This window comes from Dendrobates tinctorius, unplaced genomic scaffold (genome assembly GCF_039654945.1).
Source record: "Dendrobates tinctorius isolate UK_male_01 unplaced genomic scaffold, ASM3965494v1 ptg000013l, whole genome shotgun sequence".
Lineage (NCBI taxonomy): Eukaryota > Metazoa > Chordata > Amphibia > Anura > Dendrobatidae > Dendrobates > Dendrobates tinctorius.
In genome coordinates this window covers 1,555,681-1,575,695 of record NW_027361681.1, presented here as the reverse complement: position 1 = coordinate 1,575,695, position 20,015 = coordinate 1,555,681, and the positions used below count along the sequence as shown (strand labels likewise).

The 20,015-nt window shown below is 45.8% G+C and overlaps 1 protein-coding gene and 1 long non-coding RNA gene across 2 annotated transcripts in view; one reads left to right on the top strand and one right to left on the bottom strand.

The window, feature by feature from the left end:
- Window positions 1–20,015, bottom strand: part of LOC141067786 (uncharacterized) — a 146,391-nt gene that overhangs the window by 21,316 nt on the left and 105,060 nt on the right. The gene's annotated exons all lie outside the window — the stretch shown is intronic.
- On the top strand, window positions 1,159–18,912 carry RNF224 (ring finger protein 224). Its single transcript, XM_073558240.1, has 2 exons — window positions 1,159–1,561; window positions 18,114–18,912. The coding sequence occupies exon 2, from the start codon at window positions 18,121–18,123 to the stop codon at window positions 18,634–18,636; it is 516 nt and encodes a 171-aa protein (XP_073414341.1). The 5' UTR covers window positions 1,159–1,561; window positions 18,114–18,120; the 3' UTR covers window positions 18,637–18,912.

Below are 20,015 nucleotides of genomic sequence, written 5' to 3'. Positions count from 1 at the left end.
TGCAAATCTGTGTTGGGGTATGTGCACGTGACATTTTTCAAAAGTCAGATGCTTAAGGAAGTGGCTTTGTTAGTATTTTGTTTGTAGTTTTCTGGGCAGTTTTTCAATATTATAGACTGCTTTCATTTTTCGAGTTTTTTTTTCCAGCTTTTTCAGGTATGTTTTTTACTGGCATTTTCTGGACTTTTTTTTAACTCTTATTCAGTAGTAAAGAAACCAGTACTGTTTTTTTTTTTCAAGAAAAAACACAGCCAACATGCTGAAAAAGATGTCGTGGCATCTTTTAAGCCTTCCCATTGACTTGCATTGGAAATTAGGGAGCGTCTTCAGAGAGGAAAATGGCTGAAGAATGGTCCAGTCACTTCTTTTAACCGCTTCATCTAACCACTTTGGAAACCTCAAGTAGTAAAAAGTGCTAAATGGGCTGAACATACCCACAACAAGTCATATTTACATATGTGTTCATTCTTCTTTTCCACACGGGTTTTAAGAGCAGATAAGCCTGAAAGTTGAGTGGTAAGGATTCTTGAAGCCAGGACAGTTCATAGTTTGGAGATTTCACCTGCAAAGTTTTTTTTCTCACACCAGGCATTTTTGAAAGAAAAAATGTAAAGCTTCGAATCCTCCTAGTAACAAAAAAAAAATGATTTCTTGTAGAAATTAATTGGAAGAGTTTTCCAAACATTTTTGAATCGGTTTTGGCAGGATTTTAGAAATTATCCTCTTAAAAAAACAAACAAAAAAAAAATCCGTGTGTACCAGTGTGCAACTGGCAAGTTTGGGTCAGAAGACCCCTGGACAGTCCATGCTTGGAACATAACATAACTGCTGTGAATGCAGCAGTAGATGGTCAACCTATTTAGATGGATTGGGTGACTTTTATCCAATGTGTATGGGGCTTTAAGAGATAACTGCATGAGAATGACTTATATAACTTTTTATTTATTATTATTACTACTGACCATGAAATTTTCTGGAATGTCATTTTAGTGTTTATCAAACTAGAGAATTTCTGGGAAAGAGTAATCTCAGTAATAAGGAGGGTAATTAGGAAGTATAATGTATAGAGTCTTTGTTAAGCTCCAGTCTCGAGCTTTGCTCATCTGCCGAAGAAAGAGGAACAGTTAATAACGAGTCTTAAGAGGCGGAGGAGTATATTGGGTTTCTGAAGCTTTTGTCAGACAGAGCCCTCAGTAAGGCAGGGTTTCTCTGCAGAGCCCATGGTGTGATACACTAGCTGACTGACACCCGTAACCTGAGCCTGACATAATTACACCAGTGATACAGTGAGCAGGAGCCCGGACAGCACCTTACATAAGATGGACCTTATGGGAAGCACAACGTCTTCATACCCCTCGAATGTGCGGTCGACGCTTCACGGCACACAGATAAATATGTAGATGGTTACCTTGGCCAGATGTCATTATCATGATTTCTTCACTCAGTGACTATTCTCGTGGAGACGTTCTTGATGTTCATTCTTCTCAGTGGGACCAAGTAGATCCATCTCGTCCACATTGTCGAGGTCATGTATTTCCCAAGAAGGAGTCTGGAGTCCAAGGTAAGAGTATATTTTTGTATTGGAAATTGACCTTTGGGTGTAGCAAGGTTTGGTGCTCTTCTCAAAAAGACTCCCTACAGTCATCACAAACTTTTTGTCATCCTGTCCTGTAGAGGCAGCTGAGCAGACACGTTTGTGGGACAAATAACAGTTAACCCCCCCTCCAAAAAAAAAACAAATTTAGGTTTTTACAAATTGGACATTCCGTTTAACTCATGAAGTCTTTTATAATGATATTCTACATTAAGGAGATTGGAAACCTGTGATAAGTTATTTGGGGGTCAACTGAGAGTGAGGAAATCAGGCAGTGCCCAAGGGTTCAACAGTTGATTAGACGCAGTGTTGGAACCCCCCTTCTTCTGTTCATCTCATTGAGTGACATCACTTGGTCACCCATGATGACATCACAGGTCTCAGCACAAGAAACCTGAGCCTAGTACAATCAGACCTCTGGACATATTCGGAAAATGGTAATAAACAAAAAGTACATATAAAATGGCCAGGTAAGGATGGCGTGGGGTATATTCCTGAAATGTCAACTAGTCATGATATTCTGCAATGTAACCCACTCAATCAATCTTCAATTAACATTTAATTTGAAGCATAAACAGTAACTAAACATTATATATATATATATATATATATATATATTTTGTGACAGGGTCACTGGCACAGTGTACAAGGGGAGATGTGTCACTGCGCAAGTGGTATGAAACCACAATATTTTTCCTCCAGCACACTAAGTGTTAGGAGGGTTAAAGTAAGCTGCATACATGGGCTGGTTTTATGTAAGCAATCATAGAGTGGGAGGGAGAGTGCTCACCATATGCTTCCTGCATAGCCAACATCGGCATGTGTATTAGCAGGGCCTGCAGTGATGTCACAATCAAGTGATGTCACAATCATGGTCCTGGTTAAATACCTGTACATGAGAGACTGACTATGTGGTGTCTTGGGAGAGAAGGTATTCCCACGGAGCTCCAAGGAGGAGCAAAGGACATTGACAGGTGTCTGCAGGTTGAAACCTGCAGAGAAAAGGACTCTGTTATACTGTTTATTTTGTTTTCCGTTAAGCCACAAAGGCTCTGCTTTTGTTTTCGAAACCCTGCCTTGGTGTATGCTGACTTCAATAAACAAGCAATTGTTTCACCAAAAAAGTGATCTGGTGTCTACCTGAGGAAGCAGTTAAGCGAGGAAACCACTCACATGTGGTGCTTTGAGTGCAGGCAGCGTTCCAGGAAAAGGTATAGAGACTGAAGACAACTGCAAGTCGTGGGTGAAATTCGCCATTCAGAGCAAGACGTCAGGCAGCATGGAGGAGCTGTGAAACATCTTGTACAGGTACAGCAGCCACAATATCTCGCCAGTCAACAACAGAATTTGGTGCAGCAGGAAAAGAATAAGCTGTTAGCACAGCAGCTTCAGCAGCAGCGACAGCAGCAGAAGGCGTTAATATGACAAATGGAGCTCCTTGTAGAGGCGGTTCGTGTGAGGACGGCGGTCTCCTCCCCATATCCAGGTGATGACTCATACACCCGGAAAAAACAGTAAGACGAGCCATGCAGAAATGACCCCAGGGGATGATGTGGAAGCCTTTTTGACTGTGTTTGAGCGGGTAGGAGAGCATGAGAGGCTACCACCTGAGCTGTGGGCAGAGGTGCTGGCCCCTTATTTGACTGGTGAACCCCAAAAGGCATACTATGACTTAGCCCTCCAGGATGCCAAAGAACACATCAAGTTAAAAACTGAAATCCCTGGCACGCCTGGGGGTAACAATGTCTTGAGAGCTCAGCGAGTCCACCTCTGGGCGAATGCTGGCGACAAACCCTCTCGCTCACAAATGTTCGATTTGTTGCACCTGGTCGAAAAGTGGTTGCAGCCAGAGACTTCCACTCATGCCCAGATGGTTGAGTGTGTGGTGATGGACAAGTTTATCCACTCCCTTCCCAGTTCAATACAGTCCTGGGTTGCCCAGGGCGACCCTCGGAATGCAGACAACCTGGTTGGCCTGGTTGAGAGATACCAGGTTGTTGAGAAATCGCTGGGGAAACCAGACTTCACCAATTCCCCGTACTGGGATAACCAAAGGGGGGCTGTCTCACCACCAAGGGTGGCTAGACCCACAAATGGGGGGCCCTCCAATCCCGCTGAGGGGTCTCCTAAGGCTGTTATGAAAGATGTGGTCTGTTGGCCGTGTCACAATCCTGGACACATTGCCGCCCGGTGTCCTATGTCCCCTGAATCCATGGACTGCAGCTCAGACAGGAGCCTATCCGGCCTGCAGTGTGGACAGTCAACCCGGCAAAGGACTGCAGTGATGTACCGTGTCCATCAATGGGGTAATGGTTCTAGGACTGTTGGACTCGGGAAGTCTGGAGACCCTAATCAGCGCTGCACTGCCCCACCAGTTAATCCCTAACAAATTTGTAGGCATTTGCTGCATACACGGAGATACCAAGGACTACCCTGTAGCCAAAGTGACCATGAGAACAGACTGTGGTACCAAGTCCCATGGGTTAGTGAAAAACTTGATACATCCTATCTTTCCAGGGCGGGATTTTTCTCTATTTTGGAACTTGTGGGAAAAGAGGGCTGTTAAGAGTGTCCTGGTCAAAAGCCAGGCCCCTCTGGAGGAGGCGCCGACAAAATTAAAGATGGGGGAGTTTCCCCTATGCGTCCTTGCATGAGAGGAAGACGAGACAGTGACAGAGGAGCCCAGCTTCCCTGACTTAGAGGTGCACAAAGAGAACTTTGGGATTAATCAACTTTGAGACCTTATGTTAAGGGGAGCTTTTGATAATGTCACTGCATGTAATGGGATTGCTCAAGGTTCCCTCATTTTGCAGTCAATGGCGAGTTGCTGTATGGGGTGACCAAAACAAGGGGGGGGGAGATAGTAGAGCAGCTGTTAGATCTAGGACCCTACTGGCGGATGGTTTTAGACATGGCCCATTTGCATGTTTTGGGGGGACATCTAGGGGTAGAGAAAACTCAGGAGAGAACGTTACAGAGGTTATATTGGCCAGGGTGTTATCGAGAGATCCTAAATTATTGTAGATCTTGCTCCACCTGTCAGATAACTGCTCCTGCTTCTCACATCTGAAGCCCCTTAGCCCGTTACCCAGACCCGGCACCCAGAAGCGGTGCCACTGAGGAACTCTTTGGCTAAGAGCATCGTCTGAGAGCATGTCCATATCTTTGCCAGGACCAGTTTACCTAAGGAGATTTTGACGGACCAGGGTACCCCTTTTATGAGCAAAGTGATGCGGGAGCTGTGTCGAGTCCTCCAGATTGCCCAGTTGTAGACCTCAGTCTACCATCCGCAGACCGATGGCCTGGTTGAGCACTTCAATAATACCTTGAATGCCATGCTCAAGAGGGTCGTTGAGAAGGATGGTTGAGACTGGGAATATCTGCTCCCGTTCCTGCTCTTTTCCATCAGAGAAGTCTTTCAAGCCTCCAATGGTTTCTCACCGTTCAAGCTCCTGTACGGCCAACATCCACAAGGGCTCCTGGACATCGCCAAAGAAACTTAGGAGGCCGATGTCACGCCACACCAGAGTGTCAATGAGCATGTCGCTCAGCTGCAGGAGAGGATGGCTTACGTAATGCCCATCATAAAGGAGCATCTTCTCCAGGCACAGGAGGCCCAAGCAAGGGTATACAACCGATCAGCAAGGCTAAGGCAATACCATCCTGGGGACTGCATGCTTGCACTTATCCCCACGGTGGAGAGCAAGTTCCTGGCCAAGTGGCAAGGCCCGTACGAGTTTGAGGAAAAGCTCGTGGACGTGAATTACAAGGTACACCAGCCTGGTCGCAGGAAGCCGCACCAGGTATACCATGTGAACTTGCTCAAACCATGGCACGACCAAGAACCACTGGAAACTCCTTGCCTGGGGGCCCGTCCCAAAGCTAAGGTGGAGAAGGTTGTGATTGCTGAGACGCTAACGCCGGCCCAAAAGTAACAATGTTGAGAACTGCTGCAGCAGAACCGCGACCTGTTCTCGGAGTTGCCAGGGTGCACACAGGTCGTTGAACACGATGTACTAAAAGAGCCTCATGTAAGAGTGAACCTCAAGCGCTATAGAATCCCTGAAGCACACCGAGAGATAATCTCAAAGGAGGTGAAGAGAATGCTGGACCTTGGGGGTAATAGAGGAGTCAAGAAGTGGATGGTTGAGTCCCATTGTCCTCGTGCCGAAGCCCAATGGTGAGTGGCGGTTTTATAACAACTACCGCAGGCTCAATGAGGTGTCCAGTTTTGATGCATATCTGGTGCCCCACGTGGATGAACTCATTGAGCAACTGGGGTCCGCAAGGGACATCACAACTCTCGACCTGACACTGACCTGACTGGCAGATCCCCATGTCCCAAAGCGCCAAGGAGAAAACGGTCTTCTTGATGCTGGATGGGTGTTTGCAGTACACCAGACTGTCTTCGGACTGCAAGGGGCCCCAGCTACCTTCCAGAGGGCGATGGATCGAATATTGGCTCCACACAAGAAATATGCTACAGCCTACTTGGATGACATTGTCATTTTCAGCTCTGACTGGAGTTCGCACCTGCCAAAGGTACTGTCAAGGTCTGTACTGAATTGGAGTCTATATTATTGCAACCACTAGGGGGCACAGAGGCAGATAACGTAGTCAGATGACAGCCGGGGGTCGGTACACTGGAAAGGCAGTTCGGTAGCAGAGGATCAGCAGAAGGAAGCGCTTGACTAGAGGCTGGAAGCACAATAATCTCGCACTGCAGCAATCACAAGGCCAGTTTTATATAGGGCGTGTAATTAGCAATCAGAGGGCCAATTAGAGAACACAGGGTGGAGGCGATCAGGAATAACAGTCACTGGTATCTGGGTTTTAGCAAGCAGCTGTCCAGCTGACTTGAATAGCTCAGGAGGTAGAGCTGCTGGGTTGTGGACAGGAGGTACTGGGTTTGATTCCTGACAGTACTCCCCTCCTTCCAGGATGGCCTCTGGACATCTCAGGGCCTGGTTTATCTGGATATCTCCGGTGAAAGGTTCTTGTAAGTCTAGAGGCATGAATGTTGTCCTCTGGTTCCCAAGAATTTTCTTCCGGTCCGTAACCTTTCCATTGCACCAGATAATGTAAATTACCTCTAATTCTCCTAGAGTCCAGAATCCTGTCCACGATATATTCTTCTTCACCATGAACCTTTTCTAGTGGAGGAAGTGGCTGAGTTCTTCCCGGAAATGGATTCTCACAGAATGGTTTGAGTAAGGATACGTGGAATACTGGGTGAATTCTCAGATTGCTAGGAAGTTTCAAACGGAAAGCAATTTGGTTAATTTGTGCCGAGATTTGAAAGGGTCCTATGAATCTTTGACCCAATTTAGCAGATGGTACATGAGTTTTTAAATTTTTAGAGGACAGCCAAACCTTGTCACCCACCTGAAAAGTAGGTGGGGCTCTCCGATGTCTATTTGCTGCTTTTTTATAGTCCTCCTGGGCCTTCTGCAATATCTCAATTAACTTCTTCGGAATCTCCTGCAAGTTTGCAAGTCTGTCGGTAACAGCAGGGATGGAAGTGTTAACTGGAAGGTTAGGAATCATCACTGGATGTAAGCCATAGTTAGCATAAAATGGACTTTGGGATGTAGAACTGTGTTTCGAATTGTTATAAGCAAATTCAGCTGTCGCCAAATAGTCCACCCAGTCATCTTGAAGGTAATGAAATAAAGCAGTGGAGGTATTGTTCGAGTGTCTGGTTAGTCCTTTCCGTCTGACCATTGGATCGAGGGTGGAATGCAGTAGACAAATTAACAGTCACTCCCAGAACTGTACAGAAGCTCTTCCAAAACCTCGATGTGAATTGCACCCCTCTGTCAGAGACTACATTGTCAGGAATTCCATGCAGCCTAAATACTTCTGTAATCATTAATTAGGGGTTTGTTCAGCTGTAGGAATCCCTTTAGTTGTGATGAAGTGGGCCATTTTTGTGAGTCGATCCACCACAACAAGGATCACAGTCATCTCTTTAGAAGGAGGTAGATCCACGATAAAATCCATTGAGATTGATCCCCAAGGCCTGGATGGAATTGGAAGGGGTTGAAGTCTTAACGGAGAAGATCATGGTGTCTTGTTTCGTGCGCATGTTAAGCAGGAGGAAACATACTTCTTCACATCGTTCGTACAACTAGGCCACCAAAATGAACGAAGCAGTAGTTCTTGGGTCTTCTTAACTCCAGGGTGTCCTGCGAGTTTAGAATCATGGACTAGTTGTAATGTTGTTGTTGATGTTGATGTTGTAATGAGTGATTCCCTACTAAAATTTAAGAAGGGACTGGATGCCTTTCTTGAAAAGTATAATATTACAGGGTATATACACTAGTTTTCTTAATATTGCGTTGATCCAGGGAGCTAGTCTGATTGCCGTATGTGGAGTCGGGAAGGAATTTTTTTCCCCAATGTGAAGCTTACTGTTTGCCACATGGGTTTTTTTTGCCTTCCTCTGGATCAACATGTTAGGGCAAGTTAGGATAGGATATGGGTTGAACTAGATGGACTTAAAGTCTCCCTTCAACCTTAATAACTATGTTACTATGTTAGTTTGAGAACTTCCAGTCACACAGATCCAGGAACATATATTCTGTGGTTCAGCATCCAAAACCCATCCTTAAAAGAGAGACTGACATCCTTCGGGGGATGGTCAAGAAAAGGGTCATCTTGGTATCCATCTTTAATCTTGGTATAAAAAACTTTAGAGTCCAGTATTCCCAAAAAATTTTTAGGGTATAGAATGGTACCGTCAGAGTTTGACCCGTCCTGAGGTTCAGAAAAAATCCTGGACAGTGCATCAGCCTTGCCATTTTTTGATCCAGGCCGATAGGAAACTATAAAATTAAATCTGGAGAAAAACAAGGCCCATCGTGCTTGTCTTGCAGACAATCTTTTAGCTGTACGGATGAACTCCAGATTCTTGTGGTCAGTGAGGACAGTCACTGGATGATTGGCACCTTCCAAAAGGTGTCTCCATTCGGAGAAGGCAGCTTTAATGGCTAACAGTTCTTTATCATAGTTCCTTTCTGCAGATGACATGGTGTAAGAAAGAAATGCACATGGGTGAAGTTGCATCTTGTCTCCAACTCGCTGAGATAACATGGCTCCTACCGCAGCGTCTGTGGTGTCCACTTCCACAACAAAAGGTAATTCCGGATTTGGATGGACTAGTATGGGTGCAGAAGTAAAAAGAGTTAATTTGTCAAAAGCCTCCTGTGCCTCAGAAGACCAAAAAAATGCCTTGATTTTATTTGTAAGTAAGGTGATTGGTAAGATGATCCTTGAGAAGTTTTTTATAAATCTCCTGTAGAAATTGGCAAAACCTATAAATCGCTGAACGTCATTTAAATTTCTTGGAGTAGGCCAGTCAACTATCTCAATGATTTTGCTAGAATCCATGCTCAGACCTTCTGGGTAGATGATATATCCTAAAAATTGAATCTTGGATTGCTCAAACTCACACTTTTCGAGTTTGATGTAGAGATGGTTCTCCTGTAGACGTTCCAAGACCAATTGGACTTGCCTGCAATGTTCCTCCAAAGTATCTGAAAATATAAGAATGTCATCCAGATAAGCAACAACAAATTGGTCCAAGAAATCTCGAAAAACATCGTTGATGAAATGCTGAAAGATGGCCGGGGCGTTGGTAAGGCCAAAGGGTATGACCAGATACTCAAAATGTCCATATCTTGTTCTGAAAGCGGTTTTCCACTCATCCCCTGGGCGAATCCGTATGAGATTGTAAGCCCCTCTTAGATCCAGCTTGGTAAAGATCTTCGCAGAACGGAGTCTTTCAAATAACTCAGGAATTAAGGGAAGTGGGTAGTGTTTTTTGACTGTAATTTTATTTAATTCTCTGTAATCGATGCATGGCCACAGAGAGGAGTTTTTCTTTTCTACAAAGAACAAAGGTGCCCCGGCTGGAGATGTGGAAGGTCGAATGAAGCCCTTCTCCAAATTTTCATCAAGGTATTCCCTTAGTACTTTTAATTCTGGTTCAGAAAGGTTATAAATCCGCCCAAATGGAATGTTTGTTCCAGGAAGTAATTCAATGGGGCAGTCATAAGGACGATGAGGAGGCAATTGATCAGCTTTTCTCTTAGGGCAAACATCAGAGAACTGTTGATACTGAGGTGGCAGTTTATCTTCATTCCTATGAGAAGACTGTGGTTTGTTTGAAAACAGGTGGATTACTATGGCAATTGTTCTTACAGTACTCAGATGGATAACTAATGGTCCTTGATGCCCAATCGATAGAAGGATTATGAACAGAAAACCAGGGGATCACTGGAAATTTTGGAGACTAAATAAGGTGAAAACTGACAGCTTCACAATGGTTAGGTTCAATAGAAATCTCAAGTTCAATTGTCTCATGCGTAACAGGTCCAGAAGATAAGGGTGAACCGTCCACTGTTTCCATTTCAATAGGCATGGATTGGGTCCTACTTGAAATATTATTGTCGAGTGTGAATTTTAAGTCCATAAACTTTCCTCCTGCTCCGAAATCTAACAAGGCAAAACATTGTATTTTTGGGTGCCCATTGTGACATGAATGGGGATGACAAAATGAGATGATGACGGAGGTATTTTGTCTTTATTTTGTGTTACCGATGAGATGGTCTGCATAACTGGATCTGGCTGTTGAAAAACGTCCAAATTGCTTGCAGACCTGGTGTTTGTGAAGGCTATAGTCCTCTTGTTAGGACAATTAATGGCAAAATGTCCAGAGCCCCCACAATAGAGGCATAGGTTCTCTGCAAGTCGCCTCTCCTTCTCTTGGGCTGGGAGAGGTTTTCGGATTACATCAATTTGCATGGGTTCAGATGCATTTTCCGTTCTTTCTGGGCTGCTGGATTCCATGTGGTGTCGGCAACCCAGCGGCGGAATTCTGATGTGCATTCAGCAACCGAACGTCGTCCTTAACGTAAATTAAGCAATCTGGTTTCCGCTGTGGCACAGCGATTTGGGTCAACTTGATCCATAGCTGTGATGAAGGAATCTAAGTTATTGAGGAGGTCACAGTTCTTTTCCACATATGGTGAGGCCCATGCAAGTGCTTCATCAGTCAGGAGGTTGATCATGAACAGCACTTTTTTCCTGTCACTGGTAAAAGGAGCAGGTTGCATCTGGAAGTAAATCTGGCATTGGTTGATGAATCCTCGATAATGCTGACGATTCCCACTGAACTTGGCACGCAGCGGCATCCGTGCATTTGAGTCTGAGCTTGAATTGCGCACATTCAGGAGTTGCCTTTGTAACGCAATTATTTCCTGCTGTTGACCCAATACCACGGTTTGTAACTTAGAATATTTTTCTTGGTAGGTGGTACCAAAGTTTTGAAGTTCAGCAACTTGCTGCCTCAAGGTTGTTACAACGGACTCCATTTTGGTGCGAGATTATTCTGTCACGGTCTGTACTGAATTGGAGTCTATATTATTGCAACCACAAGGGGACACAGAGGCAGATAACATAGTCAGATGACAGCCGGGGGTCGGTACACTGGAGAGGCAGTTCGGTAGCAGAGGATCAGCAGAAGGAAGAGGTTTGACTAGAGGCTGGAAGCACAATAATCTCGCACTACAGCAATCATAAGGCCAGTGTCATGTCCGCCATGTCTGTTTTGCCTTATGACCCTGGGAGCGGTGTGCACGCGCATCTCATGTCTGCAATCCTGCATGTTCCCTAGAGCAGTGTGCACACTCACCTCATGACTGTTGAGCTGCGGGATGTCTGCGTTTCTGCTCTGCCTTCTGTGATCGTCTCGTCATGTCTAGAACCCCTGATCATGTGTCCTTCCTATGTTCCAGCAGAGGCTGGTTCTGCATTCATCTCTGCATGTCTGGAACGCTGATCATGTGACCTGCCTAGGTTTCAGCACTGGTTCTGCAATCATCTCTACATGTCTGGAACTCTGATCATGTGGCCTGCCTAGGTTTCAGCACTGGTTCTGCAATCATCCCTGCATGTATGGAAACCTGATCATGTGACTGCTCCCTGTTATCCTGAGGATCTGAACCGGAGGTTCTCCCCTGGTCCTGACCCGGAAGTGGAGGTGCCAATGCCCTATATCAGACCACCCCTCCCTATGGTCAGGGCCTGAGTATTGTGTTGCTTCCCTGCATTGCTGCTTGATCCGCTGGGTCGCTCCCTCTATTCTGTGCCCTTGCACTCTGCTCAGTCGTGCGTCTCTGCACACGCTCCATGCTCATACTCCGTCTCTTGTCCCGTGCCTTGTCTTATGTTTGCCCGTTGTGCCATGTTCGTCCTTGTCCTGCTTGGACTTGTAGTCCTTCTGTTATTCTCTGCATTGCCTGTTTCTGCCATGTCTTGCCATCGCTATGCTCTGCCTTGTGTTTTCTCCTCTGTTCTCTGTCTCTGCCTGTTATTCCTGCTCTCTGTTCTATGGTGCTCTCTAGCACGTTCTCTGGCTAGTCCCAAGGCTCTGCCTTGGCCTGGCTCTGGGCTTCGGCCTACGCTCCGCTGCTAGACTCTTTCCTATTGTGCTCTCTAGCACGTTCTCTGGCTAGTCCCAAGGCTTTACCTTGGCCCGGCTCTGGGCTTCGGCCTATGCTCTGCTGCTAGCTCTGTTCCTTGCTCTGACCTGACTCTGTGTTTCTACCCATGTTCCGCTCTGTGTTCTGTACCCTGCCTCGCCTTGCCTTGTTCCTTGCTTTTCTTTGCCTTGTTGCTTCATGTGCCCTTTGCATGTGCCTGGCCTTCCTAGCCTCCTGTTTGTGCCTCAGCCGTGCCCGCCCTAGCCGTGGCCGCCTGCTTGTGCCTCAGCCGTGCTCATCGGTCAGTGACAGCTGTGTCGCCTGCCATGCCTCAGCCGGGTTTGCTGGAGTCTTGCCCGTCTGTCAGTGCCGCAGCCCGATCAGCTAGCCAGTGCCCCAGCCGTACTCTCTGTGCTCCCTTGCACCTCACGCTGTTTCTGCACTGTGCTTTCCGTGCTCTCTATAGCATGTGCAGGTCCTCGCCTGTCCATGGCATACCTCCCCGTGCTTCTGTAAAAGTACGCGCAGGTTTTGCCATGTAACCTGTCGTGCCCTCTTGCACGTACAGGTCCTAACCTTGTCCTTGAACCCTGACCCTGGCGTGCCTCTTTGCACGTGCAGGACTCTGCCTCGCCTTTCGCTGGCGTGCCTCTCTGCACGCGCAGGACTCTGCCTCGCCTGACCCTGGCGTGCCTCTCTGCACGCTCAGGACTATGCCTCGCCTGACCCTGGCGTGTCCCTCTACACGTGCAGGCCTCAGTCCTTGTACCGGTCACTGGTGTGTCTCTCTACACGCGTAGGCCTCTGTCTTTGTATCTGTCTCTGGCGTGTCCCTCTACACGCGCAAGTCTCCATCCTTGTTTGTATTGTACCTGTCCCTTGGCGTGTCCATCTCCGTCCTTGTACCTGTCCCAGGCATGTCACCTAGCACGCACCCTGCCTCGTATCTTGGTTTGCCTGCCGGATTCCCGAAACCTGCCGACCGCTGCCAGAGGTCCGGAACCAGATGACTGCGGCCTGTTGTCCGGAGCTGATGTCCGCAGCCTGATGCCTGGATCCTGTCGGTCGTTGCCAGTAGTCCGCAGTCCGATGCCATCGCACCCTGTCTTGTATCCTGGCGTGTCTCCTAAGCACGCACTATGTCTTGGACTCTGGCGTGTCCTAGCACTCATCCCTCCTAGGAACTCTGGTGTGATCCCTAACACGTACCCTGCCTTGGACCCTGGTATGTTTTCTAGCAGGTGTTATGCCTGGAACATTTGGCGTGCCTTTGCACGCACCTTGCCGTGTTTCACTGTTTGTGCCCTGCACCTGATTCCCTGTTTATGCCTTGCACCTGAATAAAGTGTGAAACCACGTTTGCTGAAGAAACTCTGTGACTTCGCTTTATGTTTGGTATCCTGTCCGTCCTGTTGCCAGACACTCAATAGTGTCTGCCTGAGCCGGCTGTCTGGTCCAGCTGCCGTGGTGGCTCACCCCCTTGGCCTTGCCCCTGACACTCCCTGTATAGGGGGTGGCTCCTCACTAGGTCAGCTCGCCCTAGGTGGGTGGGTGCCACGGCCCAGAGGGTCCACTCATTCAAGAAAAACGACTCAGCGTAAGCTGACGCTCGTCACAGCCAGGTTTATATAGGGCGTGTAATTAGCAATCAGAGGGCCAATTAGAGAACACAGGGTGGAGCCGATCAGGAACAACAGTCACTGGTATCTGGGTTTTAGCAAGGAGCTGTCCAGCTGACTTGAAAAGCTCAGGAGGTAGAGCTGCTGTGTCGTGGACAGGAGGTACTAGGTTTGATTCCTGACAGGTACAGGCGATTCTCGATGCATTGAGGAAAGCGGAATTCACCATAAATCCCAAGAAGTCTGCCGTAAGGAAGGAAGAAGCCAGGTACTTAGGCTACATCATCGGGAGAGGCGAGAACAAGCCCCAGTTAAATAAGAGAGAGGCCATTCAGATGTGGCCGCAAACGCTCTCCAAGAAACAAGTGAAGGCGTTTCTTGGGATTGTAGGGTATTACCGGCATTTCATCCCGAACTTCGCTATAATTACTGCACCGTTAACAGATCTCCTTGTGGGCACTAAGTCAACGATGGTAAAATGGACTCCTGACACAGAGATGGTGTTTAAAGAGCTGAAGCAGGCTCTGTGCAAGCATCCGGTTCTGGTCGCACCCAACTTTAGTAAAGAATTCATGTCCAGACCGATGCTTCAGAAGTTGGGTTGGGAGCCGTACTGTCACAGGAAATCAATGATGAAGAGCATCCCATCCTGTATCTCAGTCGGAAACTTTCATCTTGTGAGAAGAACTATGCAATGGTTGAGAAAGAATGCTTAGCCAGAAAGTGCGCCGTCGATACTCTGAAATACTACCTGCTAGACCCTAGGTTTAAGTTAGTGTTGGGTCATACCCCTCTGAGATAGTTGAGAAGAATGGTAAGAATGCCAGGGTGACTAGGTGGTTCTTAGCCCTTCAAAGCTTCACTTTCCACAAAGAGCATAGGCCAGGGAAGTAGCATGGCAACGCGGATGCTCTCTCCCGATTTCCCTGTTTAGTGTCTGAAGGCGCCAAAACCTACGGATTTGGGCAAATGGGGGGAATATGTGACAGGGTCACTGGCACAGTGTACGAGGGGAGATATGTGTCACTGCGCATGTTGGCGTCAGTGGTATGAAACCAGGATGCTTTTCCTCCAGCACACTAAGTGTTGGGAGGGTTAATGAAAGCTGCATACATGGGCTGGATTTATGTGGGCACTCAGAGTGGGAGGGAGAGTGCTCACCATATCGCACCCTGCAGAGGGGACACCAGCATGTGTATTAGAAAGACCTGCATTGATGTCACAATCATGTGATCATCACATTGTCCTGGTTAAACACCTGGACATGAGAGACAGACTGTGGTTTCTGAGGAGAGAAGGTATTCCGACGGAGCTCCAAGGAGGAGCAAAGGACATTGACAGGTGTCTGCAGGTTGAAATCTGCAGAGAAAAGGACTCTGTTACACTTTATTTGTTTTGTTTTCCGTTAAGCCAGGAACGCTCTGCTTTTGTTTTCTGAACCCTGCCTTGGTGTATGCTGACTTCAGTAAACCAGCAGGTGTTTCACCACCAAAGTGTTCTTGTGTCTACCTGAGGAAGCAGCTAAAAGTGGCAACCCCTCACACTATATGCAGTGGGGGGGAATAAGAATTTGATCCCTTGCTGATTTTGTAAGTTTGCTCACTGACAAAGACATGAACAGTCTACAATTTTAAGGGTAGGTTAATTTTAACACTGAAGGATAGAATATCAAAAATAAAATCCAGAAAATCAGATTGTATAAATTATATAAATGTATTTGCATTTTACAGTGAGAAATAAATATTTGATCCCTCTGGCAAACAAGACTTAATACTTGGCAAAACCCTTGTTGGCAAGCTCAGCAGTCAGACGTTTTTTGTAGCTGATGTTGAGGTTTGCGCACATGTCAGGAGAAATTTTGGTCCACTCCTCTTTGCAGATCATCTCTAAATCATTAAGATTTTGAGGCTCTCGCTTGGCAACTCAGAGCCTCAACCCTCTCCATAAGTTTTCTATGGGATTAAGGTCTTGAGACTGGCTAGGCCACCCCATGACCTTAATGTGCTTGTTTTTGAGCCACTCCTTTGTTGTCTTGGCTGTATGTTTTGGGTCATTGTCTTGCTGGAAGACCCAGCTATGACCCATTTTTAATGTCCTGGCGGATGGGAGGAGGTTGGAACTCAGGATTTTAGAGTACGCGGCTCCATCCATTCTCCCATTGATGCGGTGAAGTAGTCCTGTGCCCTTAGCAGAGAAACACACCCGAAACATAATGTTTCCACCTCCATGCTTGACAGTGGGGATGGTGTTCTTTGGGTTATAGGCATCATTTCTCTTCCTCCAAACACGGTGAGTTGAGTTAATGCCAAGGAGCTCAATTTTTGTCTCATCTGACTACAGCACCTTTTCCCAATCACTTACAGAATCATCCAGGTGTTCACTGGAAAATTTCAGATGGGTCTGCACATGTGCCTTTTTGAGCAGGGAGACCTTGTGGGCACTGCAGTATTTTAAATCTTTACGGCGTAATGTGATACCAATGGCTTTCTTGGTGGCTGTGGTCCCAGCTGCCTTGAGATCATTAACAAGTTCAATGTGAAGCGAAAAAAGAAGAAATATGCAGCACTCACCGATATGGCTGAAAAACTGTGAGTCTTTATTTCACATAATTTCCATCAAATGTGTGGACATGCAGGATGTAGAGGATTGCTAGCGGAGGGTGGTGCCGGACAACGTAGAAGCGAGTAATCGTGAAACGGCCGTTGTCCGGCACCTCCCTCCCCTAGCATTCCTCTACATCCTGCATGTCCACACATTTGATGGAAATTATGTGAAATAAAGACTCAGAGTTTTTCAGCCATATCGGTGAGTGCTGCATATTTCTTCTTTTTTCGCTTCACATTGAAATATTCATGTTTTTTCATGCAAGCACCTCAATTTTTTGACTGAATTATATACCGCAATACTTCAGATAAATAGCTCCGTCTGGTAATTTGGTGATTTGTGTGCCCTAGTATGCCGTTCATCTGTTTGCTCTTTGCTGGGATCATTAACAAGTTCCCCCGTGAAGTTTTAGGCTGATCTCTCACCTTCCTAATGATCAATGATACCCCACGAGGTGAGATTTTGCATGGGGTCCAGATCGATGTCGATTGACAGTTATTTTGTATTTCTTCCATTTTCTTACTATTGCACCAACAGTTGTCTCCTCACCCAGCATCTTACTTATGGTTTTGTAGCCCATTCCAGCTTTGTGTAGGTCTACGATCTTGTCCCTGACATCCTTATAAAGCTCTCTGGTCTTGCCCGTGTTGTAGAGGTTAGAGTCTGACTGATTAATTGAGTTTGTGGACAGGACTCTTTTATAAAGGTATTTATGTAAGACAGCTGTCTTCAATGCAGGTAACGAGTTAATTAGGAGCGTCTAACTGGTCTGTAGGAGCCAGAACTCTTAATAGTTGATAGGGAATCAAATAATTATTTCTCACTGCAAAATGCAAATAAATTTATATAATTTATACAATGTGATTTTCTGGATTTTATTTTTGATATTCGAATTTCTCAATGTTAAAATTAACCTACCCTTAAAATTAAAATATAATCTACAAAACATTGCAAAGTTGTGGATCTTTGTAATTACTTCACTACTTTAATTTGTTTCCATTGCTCTCAACCACCATGAGAAAAGTGCTGTTTTCACTGCCTTGTTCATGCTCTTTTACAAACTTCTTTTACCTGCTGCTTTAGAAGAATCCATACACAATCATTATCGCTGTGTGCGCTTCTCTGTTCTCCTCCCTTATGATCAATGGGTGTTTGTAAATACTGTTGAGTATGAATTCTTACTTAGGCTACTTTCACACTTGCGTCGGTACGGGTCCGTCGCAATGCGTCGGGCCGACGTACCGACGCACGTTGTGAAAGATTTGCACAACGGGCGCAGCGGATGCAGTTTTTCAACGCATCCGCTGCCCCATTGTAATGTCCAGGGAGGAGGGGGCGGAGTTTCGGCCACGCATGCGCGGTCGAAAATGGCGGACACGACGCAGAAAAAAATGTTACATGTAACGTTTTTTTGTGCGTCGCGGCCGCCAAAACACGACGCATCCGTCGCACAATGGATGTGACGTGTGGCCATACGTCGCAATGTGTCGCTAATGCAAGTCTATGGAGAAAAAAACGCATCCTGCGGGCAACTTTGCAGGATGCGTTTTTTCTCCAAAATGGCGCATTGCAACATACGTCACACGACGCTAGTGTGAAAGTAGCCTAAAGGAGCAGGTCATAGCAAATTTTAAAAGAGCATGAACAAGGTAGTTCAAATAGCACTTTTAGATTGTTGTCCTAGATGGAGCAAAATAAGGTCTTGGAGTATAATACAAAGATTCATAATTTTGCACAGGCTGATCAATAATAATTAAATAAAAAGTTTAGTTACTCTTTTGCCGATAATTTTCCCTTTTCTTTCATCAGGTTGAGCATGTATCACAGTAACAACAATCCCGAGTGCACTGACAAAACAGATTCTGGCATAACTGGAAATGTGGCAGCCGAAGAGCTAGAGAAAAGGAACAGCCGTAAAATTGACTGCATCATCTGCTTTTCCAGCTATAATCTTTCTAATCGGCTGCCCCGGCGGCTGTACTGCGGTCATACTTTCTGCCAGGTTTGTATCAGGAAACTTGACTCGGTGACCAATGAACAAAGATGGATCCCATGTCCACAGTGCCGTCAGAACACACCAACGCCCCGTGGAGGAGTGGCCATGCTAGACCTTGACCTTGCCGCTTTTCTAGCGGTGAAGTCTGAAAGGGATAGCCCTCGATCGGCCAGCAAAGCATTAGATACTGACTCGGAACTCAAAGTATTTGCAAAGAACGTGCCCGTCAGTCGGCAACCAACGGGCAACTGCCTAGAGTCGGTCTCCGAGCCGCGGTTTCCCAGAAGGATTTGCTGTAAAAACTGGTTTTGTTGCTCTTGCTGCGCTTGTATTTAATAGAACACAATGTAGGAAATGGCGGTCAACACTATGATGCTGAAGACATGACACAATTATCATCGAATTGCGCTATTTTCTCTCGGGTTCCAACAATTTTCCTGGAGAGCAGCTTAGCATCTAACTTAACAATGTATCATTCACTCAACACATAAAATTGTGTATAGTGTTCTTTTTTTATCATTGTGTATGGGTTTTTTTACTTTTCATTTGTATGAAATGCTAATAAAATCTGTACCGTGAGCCAATAAACGATTAAATATCAGTAAGTGAAAATCCGGGTTATAAGGATGTCAATTCCTAATACTCCACTGACCTTGTCCGTGACTTGTGGGCCTTAAGTGGGTTTTTTAATGGATCTAGACTATTCTTATATATAAAAATAACAAAAGCAAAAATAAAAACTTAAAAAGTACATTTTCTCCCTCTGTCCCTCCACCTCGGCTCCCGTTTAGACAGTTTCCCAGTCCCCGCTTTCTCCTTCAGGAAAAAAGAGAATGGCTGGAAATCCATGTGCAGCCACTCACTGGCCAAGGTGGGCCACCACCGAGGTCATTGATTAGCTGAGCAGTACTTTATGGTATGTCAAGGACACTACAAGGAAGTAGGGATCGGGGGGGTCAGATAAGAACCAGAACGGGAGTTTCAGGAAATGAAGGAGCACGAGTATAAGTTCTGATGCATTTAATAAAACATGTCTCAAAAATTCAAATAGCAAAGAAAGGAGGGATGCAGCGTCCATTTAGGCCCTGCACTAGGGTATCATTCTTTCCTTGATCTTTCCTTAGTGCATTGCATTTGATTACTACCTCGTAATCATCTTGGTCCCTAGTATGATCACTTGTTACATAGTGTCCTAAGATATGCCCGGCTCACATCAGGTCCTCAAAATACACAATAAATGTGACCATAGGTCTCGATTTACCACTCGAAGGCCAACAGTGTCCCGTTAGCTTCCGTTGGCCCAGTAAAAAAAAAATGGGAAAATAGCTTCAACTTTATTTATGCTGTTTTTGAGAATGACTCTACCAAAACCAGGAAATATGTGAGTTCACAGCATTCTACATAAGAACCATTAGAGGTCACTAAAGTCCGCATTATATTCCTAAACATTTCAGTAAGTAGCAAGAACAACCCAAAACTAGTGATGAGGGAATTTGTTCGAAAAACGAACGGCAAACATAAATTCAGCATGAATATGGCACATTTGGATTCGTGATCAGAAACATGAGCAAAATTTTATAAAATCGGAAAAAAACAAACATTTGGTAAAAATTGCGGGAAAATATTTGCATTGCCATTAAAGTAATTTATTTAGTATCTTGTTTTAGCACTATCTTGACACTGTAACAGCACAGAGAGGCTTCTCCTGATGCTGG

What these genes read in the sequence shown, in the direction of transcription:
- RNF224 (XM_073558240.1), top strand. Translation starts at nt 18,121, where the DNA reads ATGTATCACAGTAACAACAATCCCGAGTGCACTGACAAAACAGATTCT.